General features: G+C 31.2%; 1 protein-coding gene across 4 annotated transcripts in view; it reads left to right on the forward strand.

Annotated features, from left to right (window-relative positions):
• Nucleotides 1-24,981, forward strand: part of LOC127714524 (protein crumbs-like) — a 31,654-nt gene extending 6,673 nt beyond the window's left edge. For 2 of the 4 annotated variants that reach the window (XM_052220611.1, XM_052220610.1), the window contains exons 2-11: nt 2,462-2,681; nt 5,171-5,280; nt 6,976-7,113; nt 9,159-9,224; nt 10,890-10,997; nt 11,918-12,049; nt 13,950-14,066; nt 17,498-17,539; nt 18,888-18,975; nt 20,156-24,981. In XM_052220611.1, coding sequence (XP_052076571.1) covers nt 2,462-2,681; nt 5,171-5,280; nt 6,976-7,113; nt 9,159-9,224; nt 10,890-10,997; nt 11,918-12,049; nt 13,950-14,066; nt 17,498-17,539; nt 18,888-18,975; nt 20,156-20,432 — 1,298 coding nt within the window. In that variant the 3' untranslated portion in view covers nt 20,433-24,981. Of the gene's footprint in view, nt 1-96; nt 131-2,461; nt 2,682-5,170; nt 5,281-6,975; nt 7,114-9,158; nt 9,225-10,889; nt 10,998-11,917; nt 12,050-13,949; nt 14,067-15,322; nt 15,352-17,497; nt 17,540-18,887; nt 18,976-20,155 lie in introns of those variants that run through there. The other 2 variants (XR_007987765.1, XM_052220612.1) reach the window with 2 other exon arrangements.
• Nucleotides 24,982-26,850: the final 1,869 nt, after the last annotated feature.

Here is a 26,850-nt window from a genome sequence, read left to right on the forward strand (position 1 = left end):
CATAAATGACTGTAAAGGATGTTTTAAATTACATCAACAGGAAAACATAACAAATTCGGTCATGTTTATATCGATCATGTCTATTTATAGCTTTAATATACGCACCTACTTGAAAATTGTATGGCTCAAGGTAATGTTGTCATTCTTTCCTTCCGTGGTCGTTGTTGTTTACCGGTAATACAATATTTTAACATAATGTGATTTCACAAAAATTTAAGTTTGAGTTGAATAGTATATAATAAGCCATGCTTGAGTGAATGGAAACGTGTGAGATAGTTTGCAGCTACGATTAATGACAAAATCACAAGCAAGCTAAGCATTCGTTGTTCAAGTCTTAGTCCAGAGGAGTAGCTTCTTCTCTATCAGAACAAATGTTTTGATGTCAACGACACTTATCACTTAGCATTATTATGAAACAAATAGTTTGTGTCATCGACGAAAAGGTTAATAATTGTTAGCAAGGATTTGTTTACATCATGACTAGATAGTAGTTGTGTTTTTCTTACTTTTTACAGAGATGCTTACAGACCACTTTAAAATAATAGTTTGACGGATAAAAATGTTTCAGTACTGAATTTAATGACTTTTCTCGATACCAATGTAACTCATCATATTTTAAAACAAGTATACCATTAAAACCTTTAAACCCGCAACAATTGTTTGCACCTGTCCTAAGTCAGGAATCTGATGTTCAGTGGTTGTCTTTTGTTGGTGTGGTTCATAAGTGTTTCTCGTTTCTCGTTTTTTATATTGATTAGACCGTTGGTTTTCCCGTTTGAATGGTTTTACACTAGTAATTTTTGGGGCCCTTTATAGCTTACTGTTCGGTATGAGCCAAGGCTTCGTATTAAATACCGTATTTTGACCTACAATGGTTTACTTTTATAAATTTTGACTTGGATGGACAGTTGTCTCATTGGCACTCATACCACATCTTCTTAAATCTATAGATATTGAGTTTTATTTTTTATATCTAAATATTTGTCAGTATTGGTAGAAGATACGTCAATCAATTTACAGTATGTCTAATATTTTTTTGCGATATAGAACTTGTCATATGGTTAAGGTTATAGAAAGATACATTGACTTTTAGGTGTATTTTTCTGGTTGTTTTGCGCTTTTGTTTTAGTCTTATTTAAATCAACATATTATCATTCATACCATTAAAATAATGAATTTTATTTTTTTTCATAGTTAACCACAATGGTTAAGAGACATTATTTTCTGTGATAAGACTGTAACAAAAAGTTAGCGAAGATGGTGTATACTAAAACCTATAATAAGTATATCACATTATTTCAACTAATGTGTATTCATTTATTATATTACTTTTTTAATGTGTGCTTTTCCTTTTTTGGATTTTTGTTTACTGAAATTGGTTTGTTTTTCATTTGCATTTACTATATGTACCGTAGTCCTACATCATTTCATGCCAGGCCATCCAGCAAACATATCCTTGTAAGCATCTCTGTAAAAAGTAAGAAAAACACAATTACTATCTAGTCATGATGTAAATAATCCTTGCTAACAATTATTATTATATTGGTGTGTTTATTCTTGTCCGGATAGTTTAACTGTTTCTGTATACTACAATAACAAATAGTCCAGCAATTGTTTTAAAAGAAATACGATTAATGTTATTCATCCATATCGGACAGCGACAATAAACAAGAGAACTATACTATGACATTATTTAGTTAAGACAACCTATGAATAAACTCCAAAGATACTTTGAAAATCGGTATATTTCATCAACCATTAGTACTTATGAAACATCTAAAAACATTTAGGAACCTATTCACAACTTCCGATGAGGTTTCTGTAATTCGACAGATAACACGGTTAATGTAGTGTTTCACATATTATTACATGTTGGTTGGATCTTCCTCCAATACAACAACCCTTTGGAAAATATCTCCATAATTATAGCTGTACTTTCAATATCATATAACATTTAGTTCGTTTTGTATAAATTTTTATCACCATTCAAACTACGAAATGTTTTGACTTTTGATTTGAAATCTTGGTCATCTTGGTGAATGCATGATCAATTTAATGAACAGTATACATTGAATGAGTTCGATAATAAGAGTATGACCTTTGCTGCCATAAGGTCGTTATGGGTTTAAGCATTGTGTTATTACTCAAGCTTTTGTTTATGCAATCGTTAGTATAAAAACTACTACAATTTCGCTTTACGGAGATAATCGATATAATGCGACACTATTTACGCAACATTCTTATGATTGAAAGTGACAGGAAGCTATTCTGGAACATTGATGTCTTAGTAGTATTTTTACTCGTTATGTGTTTTGGGGGAAAAAAACCTGAATTGTACCGAAAATTATTTTACAATTGTTTTTAATTTGTCAATTCTCAGTTTTTTAATCGATGACGTGATGTACCTTTCAACGAATTTTTACATTTCATCAGTTGTGAACTGTAAATTTTGTATTTTCAGATGCCACTTGTTCTTTGCCTACAGACCTAAAGAATGCTGCGTGGGAATATAATTACACAAAATTATCAGACAGTTCAGACCAATCAACCACTCTCAACATCGCAACTACAACGTTACAAAATTCCGTCATCAATTTAAACGCTTTTGGGACAACAATAGACGATTGGACTTGCATCAATAGTTCAAACATCTCTAACACACAAACAATTGTAGTTTTCAAGTAAGAAATATGCCAGGATTTATTTTAAAATCTTTTCATCGTACATGGTACAATTTAATCATATTGACACATTACATCAGTGAGACAGTCACCAAACGACAAAAATAAGCAAAACACATATATTGAACTGCACATATGTTGATACATAAGGTTTTTTGTGTTTGATGTACCTAAGAGCGAATGTGAACGACAAATACGTCAAATATATGTCGTCCTGCGTCCTTGTCATCCACGTTGTATTCAGATTCACACTGTGTATCCGAATTCAAAATAAACCTATATAAGTAAAATATATAAAAAAGGGAAGAACACTATCGATTGTCTGCAAAACTGTTTAAAGGTCAAGGTCAAAGATGATAAATCAGACAAAATATATAAATATTTCATGCTATTCATTGTTTCTTGGTAATTTCTTGGGGCACACTTGTAGGCTTTTTAATTTATCTAATGAAAGTGGGTGAAAGTAGGAATAGGATGAAACCCAACGATGTAGGTCAAAGGTCAAGTGTCACAGTTACAGTTCATAACTATAATGGTGCACAGAATGACATTCTTTAAAATCTGGCTTAAATATGTCTTTTATTTTTCATTGAATTGTTTCATTGGGTGTTTGCCTCCACACCTGGGGGTTCGACAGGGTCCCTTGTCAACCTGCTAATGTTTTTAAAAGGGGAATTTTATTAATTTCTAGTGACATTATTTGGAAAGTGTGCCTTAGACCTCACGGGCTAGTCTGAATCAAGGAAATCACAAACACAAATTGATGTTTGTAGAAATTTGCTTTCTAGATAATTGCATTTTTGATCAGTGTGGTGTTTTAAATAGTAATTTGAATATGCCATTATGGGCTGTAACAAATTTGCTACCTACCGAGGAAAATTTGCCAATAAAAGTAAATATTTGCCTTGTTCCTAAGATGGATTTAGTTATAACTTTATGTTATTTTTGGTGATAAAGCTCTTTAACTGTTTGGTTCGTACACATCCGTTGCTTTCAAATACTGGCTTTGTCCCATCTCGAAAAAGATAAATCCAGAAAACAGCTTCGGACGCATGAAATTTATATAGTGTTTTTTCCATTTTTTCAAGCGAAGAACGTATAAATCGAGACAGACCATTAAGTATTATTCCTTTCGGATAGCACCACTTTTTTGCTATCTTTTTGGGGGTTAGTTTTATAAAAATGATAGTTACAATTATTGCAGTCAGCAACATTTAATATCAACATTATAAAATCAAGAAAAAAAATTCTGAGGTCCGCAAAATATCCTTTTCAAGATTTTATAATTCTGATATTAAATTTTGATGAAAGACAAAATTGAATTAGTATACTGAATATTATATGAGGTAATGCTACTTGGGTTGAATGTTTTTGTTTATAGAGTCTTTTGTTGAACAACATTCACCATGTCTAAATCAAACCAAAAACCGAATTAAGTAGCCACCACCGTTTTTGACAAACAACAACTTGGTATTCATTGTTATTGGAAATGCCCGCCAAATTCAAAAGTGTTAATTTTACTTCGTGCACATTGAAAACAAAAATATTTTCTGAGGGGTTTATTTTTACGATAATGATAAAATGGCAAAAACGATCCTTTGTATAAACCTTATCTTTGTCGAAAATCAGATTCAATAACAAAAAAATGGCTAAATTAAGTAGAACATTATGTGCCAGATGAATTGCGAAAAAATAAACTGCACGCAAATTAATTCGCGAAAATAAACGTCTTAGCATTACAAAATATGCAACGACTCAAATGTGTCAGGACAGTGAATACGAATTACAAGTCCAGGCAATTATAACGAAAGGCTTGTTATCTATGATCATTGGTGAATAATTGTTCCAACAGAGACATGACTATTTTTGTTTTAATCTTGCGAGTACCCAACCGCTCTACTATGAGAAAATTGGCGGTGTTTACGAAAAAATGAACAATGGTAAACAAATAAAGGATAGATAAAAGCATGGCAAATATAATAAAGAAAAGAAAAAACATTTTAAACAAATAATAAAATACTAAACACTCATCGGTTCATGCAAAGCACAAATTGTTCAGATTAAACGCACTATATAAAAGAAAACAAAAAAACCTGATAAACAAATGTCACAACCACAAACATTTTTATTTCCTCCTTTTTGAGGCTTAAGGGAAAACAAAGCCTAAACTTGTTGTAATGACTGATGTAACATGTACTATATTGTATGATTTTCACTTTGGTGCTGGAACGAACATGTGGATATTGTGTTATTTAAGTTTGCAGTTATAAAATTTTGAAATTATTCTTAAATTAAGAATTATACCTCCCCCATGCTAAGCTCTGGTTCGAATAAGGTTTGAATTTCCAAATATGTTGGCCTAGAGCATCAATGTTGAGACACTAATTGTCGAAATACGCATATGGTACAATACAATTGGTACCGTTTAAGTTATTAAATATCTTTGTGAATGTTATTTCTACATGTATATGCTTTATGATATGTTTCAGAAGTGACACAAGCTTTACCAGTGATCCTGGTAGTGGTAACAGACGGCTATATCTTTGTATGAAATTAACAAAAGTGACCAAAGATTTATATTACTTTTACCTTTTGTCAGGTATGTGACTTCAAAACTAAATACTAATAAACAGTAAAAAAACAACATTGAAAACAATCAGCAGGAGACGATCAGATGTATAAGGCAGATGTGTGTGCGTGCTATGTTATTATTATTAAAATCTACGACAAGTATTAAGTGAAACACAAACAACAGCAGACACATATATTTATGTCTTAATATAATTTCTACGAGTAACATTCTTCATCGTATAACCATAGACGGCTAACAATCAATATAACATATACTTCCTCTTAAATTATTTTGCAAACGAAGTATATGTAATATGTTTTTGTCCTTTCCTCATTTTAACCCATGATGCTCTGACATCTTAGCAATTCCTCCTAAACTGTATACAAAATAGTTTATGTAAGTCGAATGCTTGTTTTTTGTTCTCGTCGGCTATCATTTAATTGTAACACTGGACATGACATATGGTGGCATTTACGAAGAATACCTTGCAGACTAGCCGTTTAAGCTGATAAATACCTTCCATGTAGTCACATCGATGTGTTTTTAATATATACGTCTACAACTCACAACTGACATACTCTCTTGATAACCAAGGACTAAAAAGGGCAAAATAGGGCTGACACTACACATTACAAATACATGAAATAGATCGTCTTAAATACAGCCCAACAATGTTTGTTCTGCAAGTTTGCGGTATCACATATATGTGTCCATCTCTCATTGAAATTTGAACTCATGCTTATGCGACATCGTTCCAACTGGTCCTTTACTGTGTTTGTCCAATAAAAAACACTTGGCCAACAAGGCTATATAAAATATCCTCATATGCACGTCCGATAAACCTTATGAAATAATTCATGGTGGATGTAAGGAAATGAAAATTTATGAAAATTATACTGGAATTTATACTCAATTATGCATATTTTGTATGCAAATATCTGAACATTATTACATGTATTTATACTTGAAAGGAAAAATATATATGAAAAAGAAATTAAGGAAACTTTAGATAGCTTTGATCCTACGTAAATATTAATGTTTGAAAAAGTTATCGATAAAGGTTTTGTATTATAAACGTTCTTACTCAGCCATTTCAGTGTTTTGGCATATTATTTTTGTATTATTATATAATTGTATAAATATCGAAGTACATTTACTTGTCGTAGAATTTAAAAAAAATGTTATAATGATATGAATTGAATTTACATATACATCATATATAAATTCCTCTGATTCATCTAAACAATATTATAATAAGTGCATGTAGCTAAATGGATGAGACACGAATACGCATTTGAAAAGTATTTCCTGTGGACGTTTAGCCAAACAATTAATCAATCAAATTAACTCCATTTTGCAAGCTAAATATAGAATTATGACGACGAATTTTATGACAAGTTTCTATCTCGTTTGTATTCAAATATACTTGTTTCTGAGGATTCAACTTTTTTGATTGACAATAACAAACAGGTTGTTATTATTTTTTCCCCATCTAAACACAAAACCAATGTATGTGTATGCTGCCCATGAGAATGCTCCATCTACTTATATCTTAGGAATATTTTGAAAAGCAGTGGATATCAAATACAAACAATTTAATCAGAATCAAAGGAGACAATTACAGTATAAAACCTATGGAGTCCAATAGATAAAGGGGACTAAAAAATCTGTTTCCTCAGCTTAAAGACCGTGAGATTTTAAACATTGATTTTCTTTTTAAAGATATATCCACTGCGGTCACTCCGAATGAGAGAGTGTTCGCGTCAGAAGGAGGAAACACACCAGGTGACGATGCTCCAATGTGTAGTACATTTTGTAAATACACAGGCTCACCGAAAATTCGCACATTAAGAAGACAAGGTAAACTGTATTTATGTATTTAATATAAAAAAATAAGCGGACGATAAAAAAGTAAAAAGTCAAAGGAAAACTGACAAAACCATGACAAAAAAAAAAACAACAACAAAAAAACAAATTAAACGAAATGACAAACAAATCTACAAAGTAATAAAAAAAAACTAAACACTGGGCAACTGAATCCCACCAAAAACCGTAGTCGGTCTCAGGTTTTCCGTAATGGTAAGCATATATCTAATGGTAGTTTGACTGTGCATATGAATTCACACTTATAATAGCAAGGGCATTATCTATTAGGTTGTGTGTCCATCCGTTCTGCATTAATAAAGGTAGTTCACCGTGAAGTTGTAGTCCTATTGATTTCATACCCGCTAAAGATTTTAAGTTTAATAGTGTTAAATATTTCAAATATATCCAGAATTAGGATGTTAACTTATATCAGGAATATGACAGTTCTTTTCCATTCGTTTAATGTATATGAGCTTTTTATTTTCACATTTGATAAGGGACTTTCCGTTTTGAATTTTCCTTGGAGTTTGGTATTTTTGTTATTTTACCTTTTCCTGGAATCAGTTGTCAGGTGCTGGTGTTACAATGAGATGTGTTGCACTGTCTAGTATTTTCAATTTGTAATTCCAGTTGTCCTTTTTATTAATTTTTTTCTATTATTACATTCTCTAATTGAGGTTAATGGCAGTTAATGGTAGTTCTGTTAAAGGAAAGGGGATTTTATCTATTGTTTACCATGCAAATGCAGAAAAGGATTTCAAATATCAAACGCTCGTTGAGCTCCGTAGAAAGGCAAACACTTTTCTGTGTTTCGGCGTATTATTTTGAATAATGTTATAAATATTTCGATTTCAAAACCTCGTCTTAAACGAAAACATGTGAATTTAATGAATAGATATATGTTTACATTCCTCATTGAAACAAATACTAGCCGATTCTAAAGCAGACATACAGAAAAATATCATTACATAATCTGAATATAGAATAAAGATCATGAAAATCAACTGCCCACGTTTCTTTTTAAGAAGTTTATAGCAATATTGTTAACATAAATGTTTTGATTCGAATTTTGTCCATGTAAAAGGACACATTAAATTATAGTAATCAAAGCCAGATAAACTCAGTATTATTCTGGTACTTTCAATTACTTTTTAGAAAATTCACCACTATTGATGATAACAATCATTTGATTCTTGATTCATGAATTGCTAGTCTGGCAATGGCAGCATTTAAGGGAAAGTACTTCGATACCAAACTAAAGCCATGACTCTTGATGTTCATAAAATTTAGCACTGAAGAACTTTCTAGCTACACTTTACCGTTGCATTTTAAGTATAGGGTTGCTCCAATGCCACTTTTAAAATCCGTTCCATCAGTGAATATCCATATGTAATGTCTTTATTACAAAGGCGGCATTGACATAAAAGACATAATGGACGTATGATCAAACTCAAAAATGCTCTCTATGCTCAAAAGACCAATTGATTTTGGCTGATTACAAGTTTTTTTTTTCTTTCTAATCGGGTTAATGAGTGACGATATGGTATAACTTGACTACGCATTAAGACCGAATAACATGCATAGTTTCAGACTAGGGACCCGAAGCTAGTGGTTCAGGTCTTTGTTAGCAAGGCGACAGTGAACTCTGTGACTATACCTATTTTTTTTTTATTTTGATAAACAAATTCAGATGTTTTTAGCTATTTGCGAACGCAAAGCCTATTTTGTAAATGTTTCTCTTGCGATTATCATTACAACAAACTAGTAGACCAATTTGCCAATTTCGCTGTAAACCTAAGATCACTATTAGGAACTTCTCTATTTTTCTATATCCACCGCCACAAATCAAAATGTCCTCATTCAAACTAGCCAACCATTTTAATAAGTTAATATAGCAGATGGTAAAAAAAATTCAAATCGTCATTAAAGACAAAATATATTTACATGTGTATTTTAAAGCAAACTGTGTAAGATATAATGTTCATATCAACTGAGGTCTCATATTTGCTTCTTATATAACTGTTTTGTGTTTGTTTCAGGAACTAGTGACGAAGTACCTGATGATGCAGTATTATGTGAACCATGTGACAACACATGTGAAGTTGGTGTGTATACTTTATGAAAACTAAAAAAAATGCATAACCAAAATTGATTGACATGAAATAGAACACCTGACTAATATTTGTATGTTGTTTTAAGTGACAATTGTCAGTTCTAAAATTGATTCTAGGTAAAATAAATATATCATTTTGTCAGTTATATGGTTATTGTAGGTTTTTTTGTGTAGTAGATTTCCCATTTATTTATAATCTTTGCAGCTAGTGTAGACTTCCCTTTTTATTTGATTGGCAATGTGTACTTTTTTGAATAAATCATACAGTTTGAAAATTTATCATTGTTTTTTTTTATAACGTATGATACTCATGAACAAATTTTTGAGAAGAAAATGCATCAGATATGAGTTTAGAAAGTAAGAGGGCCTTGGTGACGAAAAAGCCAAAAACTCACTCAGGAGTTGTAACCTTAACTTAAATACAATTACTTAACTCATGAACTAACATTTTTTAATTACAGAATTGTTTCATTCTGACAGCATCGACACACTCGTTATTAGTGAATGCCAGAATCGGTGAAAGATATACAAAACGCATTGTTAATTAGCACATATTATACTGAAACGTTCATACACATGTCTGTCATTTCTAGAATAATCTTCATCTTGTAGACAAAACGTTATGGAGCATATTTTTGTTACAATTAACATCCTAACCGAACAGAACAAAGAATCCTTATCTCAGAATTGTAAACACGTTACTGAAAGAATTAACGTGTTCAACATATCGAAATTCCTTACTAGTTATTACAAATTTGTATTTTGATTGTTTATACTTCTTAAAAACGTAATTGTGCTGCAACTATAAGACTCAAGTTTAAAATATAAAAAAAAAAACTTTCAGACAATTCATTTTTAAGAATGCACTTTTTGCATGAATGTGACAAGAACCATGACAAATTACTGTAACTTGTATAAAACACACTAGTTAGCGATATATGTGACATTTACTCATTTAAGAAGAATCCAACTTTAAGAATTAAGTGTGTAAGATGGTTTATTTTTTATAATGTCTTTTATGGACACAAACATGTATTGTTTCAAATCAAACAAGATTGTGCATATTTCATTTCGATGTAATTATTAAACGTCGGTACATGCGCCATTAATTATACATATTTTATACCTAACATTAGCATGATTAGTACCGGTTAAACAAAGCGATGAAACAAGGTTTATCACAAAGCAAATCGTTATAAAATAATTATTTAAGATTTGTTTATTCATTATATGTTTGTAAGAAAGCTTTGTATAGTAGAAATATCTAGGTAAAGTATAGGTTACGTCATCAATATCGACGCCTCTTATAAATGTATGCATACGAGATATCTCTCTAACACAATTGTGGCCTCGGTGGCAAAGAAGTTTTAGTAGTTTGTCTACAATAATCACTATTGATATTGTGGGAACGCGGCACGAAGATTCGTCCACTATCATAGTTAACTAGGATTGCTAGTATTTCTGTTGAATGTATGTGGTTCTCTCCGAGCCCCAGCTTCCTCCGCCAAAATAAAATGTAAATTGGCCGCCAAAATATGGCCATCAGTGCTAAAAACGCGTTGAATATGGACGAACAATCGACCAAATATTGACACAAGTCCCTTTGTAAAACTTGAATATATGTAGTTGTTCATTTTAAAATGATGTGTCTTAATAGATAGATGTGATCCAAACCCATGTCAAAATAATGGAAGTTGTGCGGATTTCAAAGACACCTACAACTGCACATGTGCTACTGGTTGGAAAGGAGAAAATTGTACAACGGGTAAAGCATTGTGACAGTATTTTACCACCTAGTTTAAAGCACTATGTTACATAAGTATACATTTATTTAAGAATCATGTGATCAAAATTAGGCATTGTTTTGTTTAGAATTAATGTGTATTCTATGTTCCAATTAAATAGATTGTGTTTAGAACAAATATCTCACAACGTGTAACTAGACTTGCATTCGGTAAAAAGCTTTACAAAATCAGGAACAATAGACGAGAAAACGATAATGCTTGGAAACTAATGATGTTCATGTATTTTAACTTTCAATGCTTACTGTTTGTAAAAGACACAATAACTCATAACAGCTGGAAGCCTGCCTCCGGTTGTGGGATTTTCTCGCTACGTTGAAGACTCATTGGTACCCTTGGGCTGCTCTTTGGTAGGGTTGTTGTCTCTCTTTTTACACATTTCCCCTTTCGATTCCCAATTCTATTAAGTAGAATATAATAAAAAAATTATGAAAATTGTTTTCATTCTAAGTTTGCAGTTGTTAAATTTTATATACATGGTTTTTAATGACGGAATGTATTCTCCGTATGCATAGCTCTGATTCTTTGCTATAACTATGTTTTTTTTTGGTTTCATTGGCTCTTCGACGCTTGTGACAGTTTCTTGATTTTCAAAAGTGTAGACTCCAGCATCACTGTAGAGACATTAATTGTGAGAATGTGAATCTGGTGCAGTACATTTGGTACAAATAACGATATTAGGGAAATAATTTCATATAGTTTCGCGCGTGCTTATCTTTATTCAATGTCTACAAGAAAACAACGCATGATGCATTCCAACTGCGTGTGAATGTAACAGATGGTAATAAATGATTATTGTTTATAAGTATATTTCAAAAGCTTATAATGTTTTGTACATGTATTTAACATGGACGTGATTTATTTGCGAATATGTTTTTTCCAGACGTTAATGAATGTTCGTACCAACCTTTAAAACGCTCGTTGTGTCAACTCCACTCTGATTGTTACAACTTAGAAGGAAGTTATAGGTGTGACTGTAGACAAGGCTATAATGATAATAACGGTGACTGCACAGGTATTGCAAATTATAACATTTCATGTAAACAATCAAAATGGTAATGGAAAAGGAAAATTTACACATTGGAAAAGGACGTATAATATTTTATTCATGTTGTAAAACAATACTAAATCACAGATTATGACAAACAAAAGTACTTATCTTTACTATTAATCAATGATATTTTCGTGTAAGAAGACCTTATTTCACGTTTATTATTGATTCTCTATATGTTTATCGGGATAAAACTGAATAAAATATCGATTTTTGCATCGCCTGATTACACTTCCCCAACGATTATTCATCGTTTAAACCAGATGTAGGAGGCTTTTATTTTGTTTGTTTGGTTTTTTATTTTTTTTTTTTGGGGGGGGGGGGGGGGGGGGAGGGGGGCAAACAATTGTTTTCACCTTGAGTCAAAGACAAAATATTTGTTCAAACGAATACATGGAACTATTGTTCTGTTTTCCTATTTTTTAATCTATTCAATTATTTTCGTTCACTTCACTGCTTAAACAAAATAGATCTTATCTCCTTTACACTTTTAGGAATATCACGTGGAAACCGTGAATGTTTAATATAAGGTCAGTGGGCGTGTTTTGATTCAAATGGACGGTCATTGGGATGGTTTTATTCTAAATACTAGGTTAGTAGTATGCATACGTTCACATAGAGGCTTATGTGTTTCTCTCGGTTTTAGTTTGTAACCCTGATTTGTTTTCTCTCAATTGATTTATGACTTTTGAACAGCGGTATACTACTGTTGCCTTTATTTATGCATGCCGTCGTGAAGTCGACCTGCAGAAATAATTAAGTCGACCTGCCGAGATAATTTTCTCAACAAGTCGACTTAATCACATCTAATGTCGACTCGCCGAGATGATAATCATGACAAGTCGACATAATTATCTCGACATGTTGACTTAAAGTATATCGGTTACTGGTCCTTAAGTCAAGATGATTGCTCACATCTGCCGTCGTGCGGTTGTGTGTTCGAGATAATTTTTCCGCCTTGTAGTGATAATTATCACGGCAAGTCGACATAAGATATGATTGAGTCGACATAACACAAACCATAATTCGACTTGTTGCGATCATTTTCTTGTCAAGTCGACATAATTTATTCGGCAACTCGACTTCATGACGGCAGAAATAAGCCTCCATACGTTCCTCACAAAAAGTGGTTGTTTTTAAAACATTATAAATATACACAACTGTAATGTTTGCATGCTTTCCTCGCTGTAAATAATTGAATGTTCTGTGTAATGTTGTGTTAAAATTATAATATGAAGGTTTACAACTACTTCTAAATTCCCTATGTTAACAGTCAGTAACATGAGTTCGTTACACAGTGTGTAAGTGCCCTAACATTATTTGTACGGGGTCAGTACATTTCATATAGGGTTCAAGCTTTGCTCGTTCTCGTCCAATATTGAATGATTGACCCTATTTATATTTTTGTAGGTCACTAGCACACTGTGTAGCTAATATTATTCTTTTATAGAAATTATATTTAAACAATTAGAAAAATTAAACCTCCCCTCTACAAAAAAACATGAATGATGGAGCTGCAATTTTTAAGGGTTTTGGACCAAAGGATTTGATGAGGTTTCTGTTGTTTAACATTAGTTTTGCGTTAAGTATTTTGTTGACTGTGGTTTGTCTCTTTTCGTGTTATTTTCATTTGGCCACGGATTTTTTTCATCCTGGTTTACCTCTAATAATTTATAGTTCGAACCCTCAAAATCTCCATTTTGTTTAGCAAACGAAGGCTCGGCCACTTTCGTCTTTAGTCTTAGGTTTGCAAACATTATAAAAATGTGTTTGTAATAATATTGCATGTACTTTAAATATGTACAACGGAAATGACGCAGCTGAAGTAAAACCTATCCAAAATGTTATTATTATATATGAATAGATGTAAATGAATGTGAGAGAAAACCGTGTCCTGAACATTCAAACTGTACCAATACAAATGGAAGCTTCACGTGTGCCTGTTGGATTGGGTACGTTAATACAAGCATGGGATGTCAGGGTGAGTGTTTATTTGTTAATATTTTAATAAATATGTTGCTCATTTTATCAAAATGTTTATGGTTTAAATTAAGCATTATTTGTATTATACCTTTTGCTCTTAAGCTGTGACAGCCGTTCCTATTTTATAATGGTATTTAATAGTTGTGGGAGTTTGGTCAAGAACATGGACGAGTGTACACTAATTATTGTACATCTCACATAAAAAACGAGGTGTAATTTTTAACACTCATATTTTTCTGAGACAAGTTTCACACACATTTAGAAGGAGTTTCATTTAAAGTTAAGTTTATAGAATCAATAAATACATATAAGTCTGGGTGAATGCTTATCGAGATTAAGGATTAAGTTGTCGTTTCAAAAGAAATTAATAGTAAAGACGGATTCAGCTTGAATCTTTGATAGGTATTGTAGCGAGAAAATTGAAGTCTTAATGGGACTGATAAAAACGAAATATTAAAAATATACCTATAATTTGAACAATATAAAGCGCTCTTCCTTAAAACATAATTATATTACTACCTGTTTAAATCATAATAATTGATACTACAAACCACCGTAAATACTTTATCTTCAATATGAATAAAGTCAAAAAGTAACAGTTAATTTCAGGAACAATGTGTGTGTGCACAAATAATTACAGATAATTATATTATGTTTTATTACACGTATAGAGTATATATACATATATGTTAAAGCATGCTAAGAAATAAAATCATTAAGATACACAATTATTAACACAAACGTTGACAAAAAATCATCATATTATGATATCGTGAGGCACACAAATTTGATAATTGAATTTCATTGTTCAAAAATAGTAATAATTATTTGTGCATACACACATTGTTCCTGAAATTAACTGTTACTTTTTGAGTCCATTCAAATTGAAAATAAAGTAGCCATCCATGGTGGTTTGTAGTATCGATTATTATGAATTAAACAGGTAACAGAAATTGATGCTGGCATTCAAAATAATAAGATTTTCCCTTCCAATTTTTGTCAAAACTATTTATGCCTTAAATATTAAGGATTCCATATCCGCCTGAATAACCTAATTCAGGTGTACATGCTGAACATCAACCTGGTGAATATAAACACACATTTCTTAATAAATATTTATCCAAAAATATTCTAAACACTATGGTTACTGACTTAAAGGGGAATTAGCTAAGATATAAAAAAATTTAACATAATTCTTTTCTGTTCAATCATTAATGAAAGTTGAATAGTGATATAGTAATTTGCTTTTCGCAGCCAGTTTGGTTCAATTTTGTCAAAATAAGGTAAGAAACATCGCTGATGAATTATTATATTGCCGATACATATTATCGAGCCCATGCATCGATATCATAACTGCAATGCCATGTATGGATTTATGATATTCTATTTTACAACCTCAAACAGCTTATCAACATTTTAACCCTTTAATATCATACTAGCATAATGAAAACGTTTCAACACTTACAAAACTTACTTTGGAAACGGATTAATATAAGTTAACAGATTGTTTCCGGATCCTATTAATTATTCAGTTGTAATAATATGCTAATGCCAAATTGTGTATATCATTTAACTTGAATTTAATTAATAAAATATGTTTACACTAACACTTACAATGGATGTACATATATACAATTTAGTTGTACTTTATCAATATAGATAACAGAAACGTCCATAAATCGAATAAAAGAATTGATACTGGATCATTGGATTCTTTTGCTACGTTTTGGATGCTATCCACTAAATACAGTGATATTATAGTTTTTAAAATGTTTATGTTATTAAGCCTATGAATTCTTTTTCAATTTAGATTTCAAGGAAATATACATAGTACAAAAGTACAAATATCAACAGTAGCCCATGTATACAAAGATATCCCCTTTTAATAAAAATTAAAATGATATCGCTTTCATTTAAAATTATTATGTCTTTCTCCATTAAATTCGTATCCAAAGGAGAACATTAAACGATCAAGAATATATAATCAATCAGACAATTACAAGTAAATCAATCACCATATATTTTAAATGTACTACTTTCTAACAGGATTGATCTAGATTTGACAAAAATCTATATTAAACAAAATTTTCTTCGATCTATACATTAGATAAAGCGTTTTGTTCTTGGATTTTCCAGCTCCTGAGATTTTTATGTGTTTAACGTAAACAGGAGTTACAAAATAATATTCTGAACAATTATTTGCTCTAAACATACCGTTTTGTCATATGAAAATACGATTTAACAGGTGCTTTTTTCTTTGCATCACGATGCAAAGCTATTAATTGCATACGATGCACGCCATCATGATATAATTACGTACCTGATACATACAAAAGTCCACTTGGGCACATACAAAACAGTAAAAAGATTTGTTCTCGGACGTGATTGTAGAAACCGTGTCCTAAGCACAAGAATCCGTAGCTGATGTACTGGATTTCTACAAATCGAGTCAGTGCTTCCGTACTGCTTTTATTAAAATCATACAGATTAAAAACATTCAGATTACAGGTTATAAAGTAGTACTACAAATAGTTTTCAACTTAAAATTCACTTTCAACTGTATGTTTTGCCATCTTTCGTTTTAATGTTCTTCGTATGTTCTTATTATTAAGAATTTGATTTTTGTATGGTAGCTTGTTCAACAGTGTATTTGCTATGTGTTATTTGTCTTAAGTTCTGATTGTGTATTTTCATTTTTATCAGGGTTGTCGAAAATATTTTGAAATATAATGAAACTAGACTTTAAAAGAAAGGTGACAGATACCAAATGGACATATACTCATACGTCGAAAATAAATTAACAAAGCCATGGCAAAACTTAGAAGAGACCAAAAGAAAAACAACAGTATACAAAACAACATATAAAACTTAAAACCGTAACTTGGTTATTTAGTGTTCATTGTTGTACGTCACATGTTGTTTTCTAAATTTTGCATTACAATTTCAGGAACAATACTGATTCGAATTGATATATGCTTCCATAAAAAATAATATGAACATAATGATAAAAAAACGTCAACAATATAGTACCCATACACATCCTTACAACATAAATGCAAATAGTTCTTAGTAAATCAAAATCCCATCTCCGAAACACAACTTGTAAAATTATCTGCGGAACATATAACATTACAAAATAACAGAGAGTATACTTCTCTACTGAGTTATAAATTAAAAAGTACTGTTTTATATAACGATATAAAAAAGTATATATAAAAAATAAAATACCAAACTCCATAAAACGGACAAAAACAAACGTTATCAATCAACGGAACAAGTGAAAATCAACTGCCATATTCCTGACATGGAACAGGCAGTTCCCGAAGAAAATGTTTGGTTAAACCTGGTTTTATAGCTAGCTAAGCCTTCCACTTCTATGATTTTTTTTACCAGTTTTTGATTATTTATTTGTATTTGTGTGTTTGAAAGAAAATAAAGTGTCCAAGGAAGATCACTCAAAAGATTCAGAGTGTAAGTTTTTATTATAGTCGATAAAATTGATATTTTAATTATAAAGCTATTTTTGACTTGAATATAGACTAATGGTCTATTGAAGAGCTATTAAGTTAGTGAGTACGCTAAATCATGGGTCTCGGTAGGTCACATTCGTGGAAATAATAATATGAACTAAATGATAGACAAAACGTCAATAATATCTAAATGGTAATTATAGTGAAATAGAGAATGTAATGAAAATTTCTATCAAAGTGTGATACAATGTTTTAATCATAAACGTGTGAAAAAAATATTACTCGGTGGCAAGTCCACTGCACAAGTTGAGAATATCGACTCTCTATGTATAATGATTGATTGACAAGGCCAAAATATATAAAAAAAACCAACACCTCATACAAAATCTGTGGACTTGACATTTCCAAAAGTATACAAGCATCCACGCCCGACTCAGTAATCAGAGCTATGTATGAGAAAGATATGTATTTGTGCCTTAATTTCAAATAAATCTCATTTTTTTTCAAGCTTTTAAGCAATTTATGTATGAATTTGAATTGAATTTTGCTAGACACCCGACTTTTGAGAACAAGCATGCTTCAACAAGCACGCTCGACAGTTATGGTAGACAAACAAAATAATATGAAACATTTGAGAGTTATGTGACATAAAAAGACAGCCAATCGTTGAAAAATATGTTTGGACTTATTGGTTCATAAAAATTACAACGTACATTGAATGAATGCTAATTATACATAATTCATACATAATAAAAACCTTGTCCAAACTGAAACACTATCTACTGTGGCGTGGAGACGTCAATTGCTGAGGTTACTGAGTTAAACATAAATTGTAGCAATTTCACTCTACCAAATGCCCATTTGGACGAATAATATCTGTATTCATTGATGCTAGATGCCAAAATATTACAAAGTCATAAATATAGTAAAACCAAAAAAGACCATAAGAAGAGAAAACCCGGACAAGATTAAGGAATCAGAGGTATTATGCAAATGGAAGATAATGGTGGATGTCAGTATGACTTTCATAAGAGACGGCTTAACTGCAAAGGGATTTATTTGTAGTAAAGAGAATACGAAAACATGGTTAATCTTTTTAAATACATTTGATTACATATACATTACATACAACATAGAATAATTTTTTAGAACGTCTTTTATAAGACATTGTAGGCGATAAAAAGAAATATATCAGTACAAACCCAGAACAGCCGAAAACCGGTGCATATATGCACAAACAACGTACAACAATAATACAATTTGTACTATACAAACTATATGTTTGATTATATTACATAACTATCATGACTATGTTATTCCATTAAATTAAGATTTATTTTATTTTACAGCAAATATCGCTTTACCAATCGTGATAGCTGTTTTGTTAGTGGTGTTATGTATTGTTGTTGCTTTCTTCCTATGGAAAAAATATACTAGGTAAATTTTACAATGCGTACAATACTACCTTCAAAAGATCTATGTCTGCACATCGATTAACACATTTCTATTGTAACTATAAACGTCTATCGTTGTGCCAAACTGGATATATGCTATACAAATAAGGTAGTGTGATACATGGACGATTAAGGATTTGTATGGTGTTAAAATAAAAGAGAATAATGGGTCAAGCTATAGAGAATAATACACCAAACTATTGAGATAAATGGACTAAAACATAAATTGTTTAAACAATACTTATAAATAAATAATATTGAATAATTGGAGGAAAGGCAGGATACAAAAATAAGGCATAAATCTAAAGAGTACGGAAATTAAGACCCCAAATCTAGACCCGTATGTTTGCTAGGGTCACAACTATAAAAAAAACAAATCTACCAGCAGAAAACAATCGATTGAAAACATATGAACATATGTTGCCAAAACAAACCCGGCGAAAATCCGTCAACCATTTATTCCGAGTGATATATATTGTTAATATATGCATTTACAATGTAGTTGATCCAAATGTAATGCATGATTCCATGTTAATGCTATACAAATGAACTATGAATATTATGAAAATGAGAAAAATAACAATAATAAGCTTTTTATTATTGTGATTTCATCATTAAAAGAAAATTTACTCAAATATGTTGATATTTATTTGATTCAAACAACATAGGTACAGGTACAATGTTAAATTTCAATCGCGGAGTTAAACATTTTCTCTTAATAAGATATTTAACTATTTTCTTGTTAAACTAGACAGCAAATACATGTAGACAGAAGGAAAACGTCAATTTAAAACATGATATTGATATGTAATTGAAAAAAATGTTTAACATACAAATAAGAGCCTACAAGGAATATTGACTCTCTGTGTGAGTGATTTTTTAGTAGACACATTTTGTTAAAAAAATAAAACAAGTTTTAAAAAGTACAACACAGATTTGTAGTCTTTTAAATTTTCCACGTTGTCAGAAAAAATAAGGAGAATATACCAATATACCAAATGAAAACTAGACACCATGTTATAAAAAGCAAACTAACAGATATCATTCAACAAAATAATAAACAGAAAATGAAAAATTTAGTAAGACGAACTCCACCTATGCAGTGGGAGGTCATAAGACTTCCGTAAGGGTAAGCATTGAGGCAACTTTCATGTTTATTGCAGACAATCGACGTTTGGAGTGACAAAGAGGAATAGCAACACTAGTTCAGATGATCATAAAAACGGGGAAAATGAACTTAAGGAAGTAGAACAAAAGCTTGTTGTTAAGACGGAAAGTGGTGAAATCGAAAATTCACGTGGACAAGACATTGATAACCTCTCTGTTGAACAAGAAACAGTAAATAAGCAGCATGATGATAACTGTGAAACAGCAAACGAGCAACAATCTGAAGGTGATGGACAGTCTGCTGCGAATGAAACAGTAAACAACAGTGCATAACACTTATATATTTTATTACTTATAAGTCAGTTGTAATTATAACAAGGTACTGACATATGTCTGTGAATATATCAACTACTGCAACAGTGAAATTCTAAGAATGTAACAATAGAAAAATATGGATAAAAAAAGATTCGGGAATACGTCAATAATTCAGCATGCCAACGACAAACAATGTTCTTTCCTATATATAAAAGTTTAATTAATTTAATGATTGAGGACTGTATCGGCAGATCCTTCTTAAATCGTAAAGATGATACACGATACACAGGTTAACTGGGGTGTGGCCATATGTTCACCCTTGGACTTATCCCGTCCGACACTAAACCCCTTGCAAAAGTGTGGCATCCATTTGGCTGTGTGAAATTAACAGATGCGCAACCTCGTCCGGGCAGAATGAAGACTATATGTCCGATTTTACTTTTAGAGAGAAATCCACAATACAATGACACTACCGAAGTGGTTCAAAGTAAAACTTAATTAATTGCCAGAAGTCGAAAAAAAAACACCATAATATTAATACATCAACTTAGCAAACAAAGATAAAAAAAAAAGAGTAAAAAAATCTAGACACGAAATCGAAAGATTATACAACGTGAGCCCTCCAAATGCCTGTTTGGTCAAGTTCTTTGTAAGTGCAGGCAATTTCAAAATCCAATGGAGGTATCCGTCGTATTGACCACGACAAGTAAAAGTCAGTAAAAAAGACATTGAGATGGCTTTTTCAATATATCATATTCCAGAAATCCATAGAAAGTAATAATGAAAAAAGGTATTTTCAACGCTTTAATATGTTAAATACAGTGTATAAGCTTTTGTAAAATTCATTCTGCATTACGTAATTAAACAATGTTGTTTTGTATACATACATCTTCTTATTCCATGAAGTGTCATTGCATTTAATATACAATTGATTATCAAAAATTATAATAAAATTAGATACGTCATTTAGTAACATTTTGTACATTAAGTGTAACGACATGCCTGTCTCTTCTAATAACTTTCTTCTAAATCTACTAGGCAGCCAGGAAGACAAATGCATAAATAAAAATTAAACCATAATAAACTGAAGCAGGTTTGCACCTTAGTAAACGGATTTTGTTTTGAACATCAAAGTCATTTTATGAGAAAATCGAGGAAAATTACGTATCAGTTAAGAATATTTTTATTTTGAACCAAATAATGATTAATAACATGGAAAATTAAAGAACTTTAGTGAGCGCGCTCACATACCTCACGTCCCCACATTGTCATTGGAAAAATAAAATAAGTGTAAGAAAAAAAAAAATTGTATAAGAAAACAAAATTGAATCATAATTTCCTGTCAATATGCAAATCTACATAGTATGTCCTTATTATCTACAAAGTTTCATGAAATTCTGTTGTGTGGTTTCAGAGGAGTTGTGATGACAAACTGTTGCAAAAGTACATTAAAGCAAATAAGTTCAAAGGGGCAAAACACTAAGAAAAAAAAAATGATTCGTAATTTCCTGTCGATATGCACAACTACATGTTATGTCCTTATTATCTTAAAAGGTTTCATGAAATTCTGTTGTGTGGTTTCAGAGGAGTTGCGATGACAAACTGTTGCAGTAGTACATTGAAGCAAATAAGTTCAAAGGGTCGTAACTCTTGGAAAAAAAGTTGAATCTTAATTCCCTGTCGATATGCACATCTACATAGTATGTCCTTATTATTTGAAAAGGTTTCATGAAATTCTGTTGTGTGGTTTGAGAGGAGTTGCGATGACAAAAGGTTGCAGTAGTATATTGGGCAAATAAGTTCAAAGGGGTGTAACTCCTGGAAAAAAAATGAATCGTAATTTCCTGTCGATATGCACATCTACGTTGTATGTCCTTATTATCTGAAAAGGTTTCATGAAATTCTGCTGTGTGGTTTGAGAGGAGTTGCGATGACAAACTGTTGCAGTAGTACATTAAAGTTAATAAGTTCAAAGGGGCATAACAACTAGAAAAAAATTGAATCGTAATTTCCTGCCGATATGCACAACTACATAGTATGTCCTTATTATCTAAAAAGGTTTCGTGAAATTCTGTTGTGTGGTTTGAGAGGAGTTGCGATGACAAGAAATAGGACTGACGGACTGACGGACGGACAGACGGATGGACAGACGGACGGACGGACAGACGGACAGACGTACGGACAGACGGACAGACGTACGGACAGACGGACGGACGGGTCAAACACATTATACCCTCCGCAACTCGTTGCATGGGGTATAATTAACATTTAAAATGTTCGCTTTCAAATATTTTCTGACATTTAATTTTTCTCGCCGCGATACAGCCTGTTTGTGCTGATGTGGCGTAAAGCAATCACCAATCATTCAATGAAATTTAATTCAGTGTTTTGTTTTGTTATCTCAAGACCTTTTCCAACCGTGCGGAAAGCGAATGCAACACACATAAATACATAGTTTTGGCCTTTTTATAAAATATCGTCTTAACGTGTGACAATCATATGATTGTTTGAAACTTGATAGCGTTAACTTGACTTACAAATAATCATATCTTTTTATCAAAAGTAAATAAAGTATCTCCTAATATGATTTTAATATCAATTAAGTTGATGGTGTAGTTTTTATAATTAGATGAAATGATGTTAAAAGCATATTATACTGCTCATATGTTTGAAATTAAAACTAGTCAATACGTATCAATTTAAATGATTAAAAACTATTAAAATCAAATTAAAAAGGAGATACTTTATTAACACTTGAAAAAAAATCTAATTCATTGTTATGTCATGTTAAACTGAATAAACTTCTAATATAGATTTAAACCAGTAAAACTTTAATATTTTCAATGTAGTCATGATCGCTTTTTTACTTTAAAATCTCTTAAGTGACAATTACTAGTTTTGATGAATTAAAGCCATTTTTAACCAGTGTCTGCCTATAAAGCTATAAAGTCTACTACAAAATCTAAATATTAAGCAAAACAAGGCCACAACAAAAGGAAAATAACTCAGGAGCTGCCCACAGATGCACTGATCCTGTTCACCAGTGAATATATTGTACCTATTGTGTTGTACGCATCAAGTTATACCCGGTGACTCCTCGTATTCCGTAATAAGTCACGTTTGAAAGGCTGTCGTTTTTATTTGGTGAAAACCGTGTAACTATTTATAAGTCGTTTCTAATTCTCTAGCTAGTAACAACAGTAATCCGTTCCTTACTAGTATCCAGTGGCGTTCAAACGTGACAGTAATTTCAATTGTAACATCTCGCACGTGCATCCCTATTGTATTGGAATAAGAAAATGTTTTTGTTTACAAAGCAAAAGAAGAGCGTCCTGATAAATGTAGCTAGAATGATTGTGAAGTGCTTTACCCGATATCCGTTCTAAAAAAAGCTTTATCGTGAAGAGAGTCATACAATTCCTTAAATGTACCAGGCTTATAATTTGGTTTGCCAGACGCGCGTTTCGTCTTCATAAGACTTGTTAGTGACGCTCAATTTAAAAAAGCCGCCATGCCATATCAATTACAAAGCTGAGCAGCACACCGAAATTTCTGAAAAATAGTGTTAAATAGGGCTTAGGCAACCTTTATCTGGGCTACAAAAGAGGTGACAACTGGGCTGGTGATATCATAAACGAGGAGCGAAAATGTACCAACAGTTTATATCATACAAAAGCATACATGTATATTAGGTCATCCTTGACTCAGGTAATTCGTAAAGGTAAACCAAATCAAGAGTGTGTAAATATTTATGTCATAAATCATAATAATTTCAGTTACAGAGCATCAAATTTCAGTTTCATTCTACAAATATGTAGGATTTCTGAAATAGCAATATTTTTGTGAACAAACAAATAAAAATAAATCATTATGAAACCAGTATTTATACAAAAGAGACCAGTCATTTAACGACAGTATAAAATCATATTTAAAAGACATTGATCAAACACATAAATTATCATTTATAACCAATCTTAAAATATGTCAATAACTGTAAGGAGAACTGGTCAAGAAAAGTCCGTAGAACAGTACTCATGAAAACTTTACAAAAGGTTCTGAATGAGCGGTTCTACCCTAGAACAGTTTTGGACAGACTAACATTTCTATCCCAGAACAGATTCTAACAGATATATCGTAGAATAGTTTAGGACTCTTCTTCCTTAGAACAGATTCTAATAGTTCTACACTAGAAGTGATACTGACAATCCGACCCTAGATAAGGTCCGGACAGCACCTTCTTTAGATCAGTTTTCTCTCTATATATAAAATTGTTTATCTAATTAATGAATGAATTAAGCATATTCAATTATTTTCTTAATTTATTCAACTTATTTTTTTTTATTTGTTGAACTTATTTTATTAATCTTATTATTTTTTAAATCTTTTTGTATTTATTTATTTATCTATGTATCTGTAAATTTATGTATTTATTTATTTATCTATGTATCTGTAAATTTATGTATTTATTTTCTTTTTTCTTTTTGTTTATTTATTTAATTTAATAATGTATATATTTGTGTATTCTATCTTTACCATTTCAAACAAAATACTCGGATGTTTGACTATTTTTGTATTGTTAATTTTTATGGTCTTTCGCCTACGTTGGGAAACACCTTATTGTTTTTCTAATGTTTTCTTTTTTTTTATTTATCTTCCAACATTTTTTTACATGTCCTCCCACCGTGTCTATTGAAGTTATCATGACCAAATTTAGACAATCGATAGACTTCATCATGAAGTCTTACCAGATGACTCTGTGTAATATTACATCATTCCTTAAGAAGTAATGTCTCTTTTATTGGTGTTTTTTCGACATCAGGCTTTTGGTTTTCTCGTTTGAATTGTTTTACATTTTCTCAGTCATGTTATTGCCTTTTATAGCTAACTATACGGTATTGGTTTTGCTAATTACTAAATGCTGTACAGTGATTTATAGTTACTTATTCACTATTGGAACCGTGACAGATTTCTGCATTGCATTTTGCATGATTTAGATGTATCTACATGTACAAAGAGAAATGTATATTCAAAAACATGATATTTGAGTATACCGAATGTTTGAAAATCTTGTATTTTTTTTATCGTACATAACATCTTTCGAATGTATTACAATTAAAATACAAGCTTATAATCTAGCAGAATTTATTTCAACTAACTTAAAAAATATTTGTAATGACATCTATACTAATGTAAATTTACGCAAAACAGACTACAGCGTTCTTTTTTCCTTACACTGCTACAGAGTTTTTAGTCGGTGAAAAAAATCTTGATTATGACGCTTTTCTATATATATGAATATACATGTACATATTAATATATATAAACGAAAATAAATCTATAATACATAATAGGGTCTTAAATAAATAAAGAGAAAAACGTGCTAAATGATCTTTACTGATATTGTTTTCGTATTTTGAATTTGCTGGACAAATTTATTCGAGTACACACATGTCTGTTTGTTCAGGTGAAAATAACTTTTTTGAAAGCATCAGAAATGAGCAATCAGGCTAGAAATTACGAAAATAATCAAAATGAACGAAAGCCCAATTAAATCTAAAACGAAAGGCCGGCATACTGTAAATTCAGAAATTATTGCGAGGTTTTTATTATTGGGAATAATGCGACTGGGTTATTATTGCAATGATATGAACGCGCATTCTTATATATGATCCACACATTTGTACGCATATGTTTCTGAAATCGCAATAATAAAACTAGCAATTTTGTTCATTCTTAAAAATCGCAATGATTCGCGCAATCATTTCTGAACTTATATGTATCATTGAGCTACCCTCTATAAATCTCGAATTAGCATTTAATGGAAATATTTGGTTATTTTCATACTTTCCATGACTTAATTTTCCAACCTCGTGTTAATAGAGATGAATGTTACGAATTCTAAATGTACTTTTCTTCTATTAAGAATTTAACATTATAAATTTTGATACTTAGGGATATTTTAACATAAAAAATACTAATTACTAAATATGCTGATAATGGAAATGTGTCAATTTAAGATTAAATCTACAGCTGTGTTTCACTAGCAAAGTGTCATGTATTTTAGAAGAGTGCCAAGTTTACGCATTTGATCGATTTGGGTTAATAGAATGACGCACGACTGTACTTAATACAATTAGAATAAAGCGAACAAGCCTCGTCGATATATTGATGCGTCTTTATCTGTAGTATTCACGTTTTTTTAAAATTTGGGTCGAAAATCAAAGCTTAAATTTCAGGAAAACGTAGAGAAACCTTTAGTTAGCTTGTCGTCCCTACGTATATGCGTTAAGAGCGTACTAAATTCAAATAATTCAAAGCATTATAACTATAGTTTTTACATTTCGGACTTATTTGATATTACTGTTCCCAAATATGACGCTAGATTGACATTTGTACATATAGGGTGCACATTTACAATTTATTCTCAGCTGCTAAT

The sequence above is a fragment of the Mytilus californianus genome, unplaced genomic scaffold, assembly GCF_021869535.1.
Source record: "Mytilus californianus isolate M0D057914Y unplaced genomic scaffold, xbMytCali1.0.p SCAF_9, whole genome shotgun sequence".
Lineage (NCBI taxonomy): Eukaryota > Metazoa > Mollusca > Bivalvia > Mytilida > Mytilidae > Mytilus > Mytilus californianus.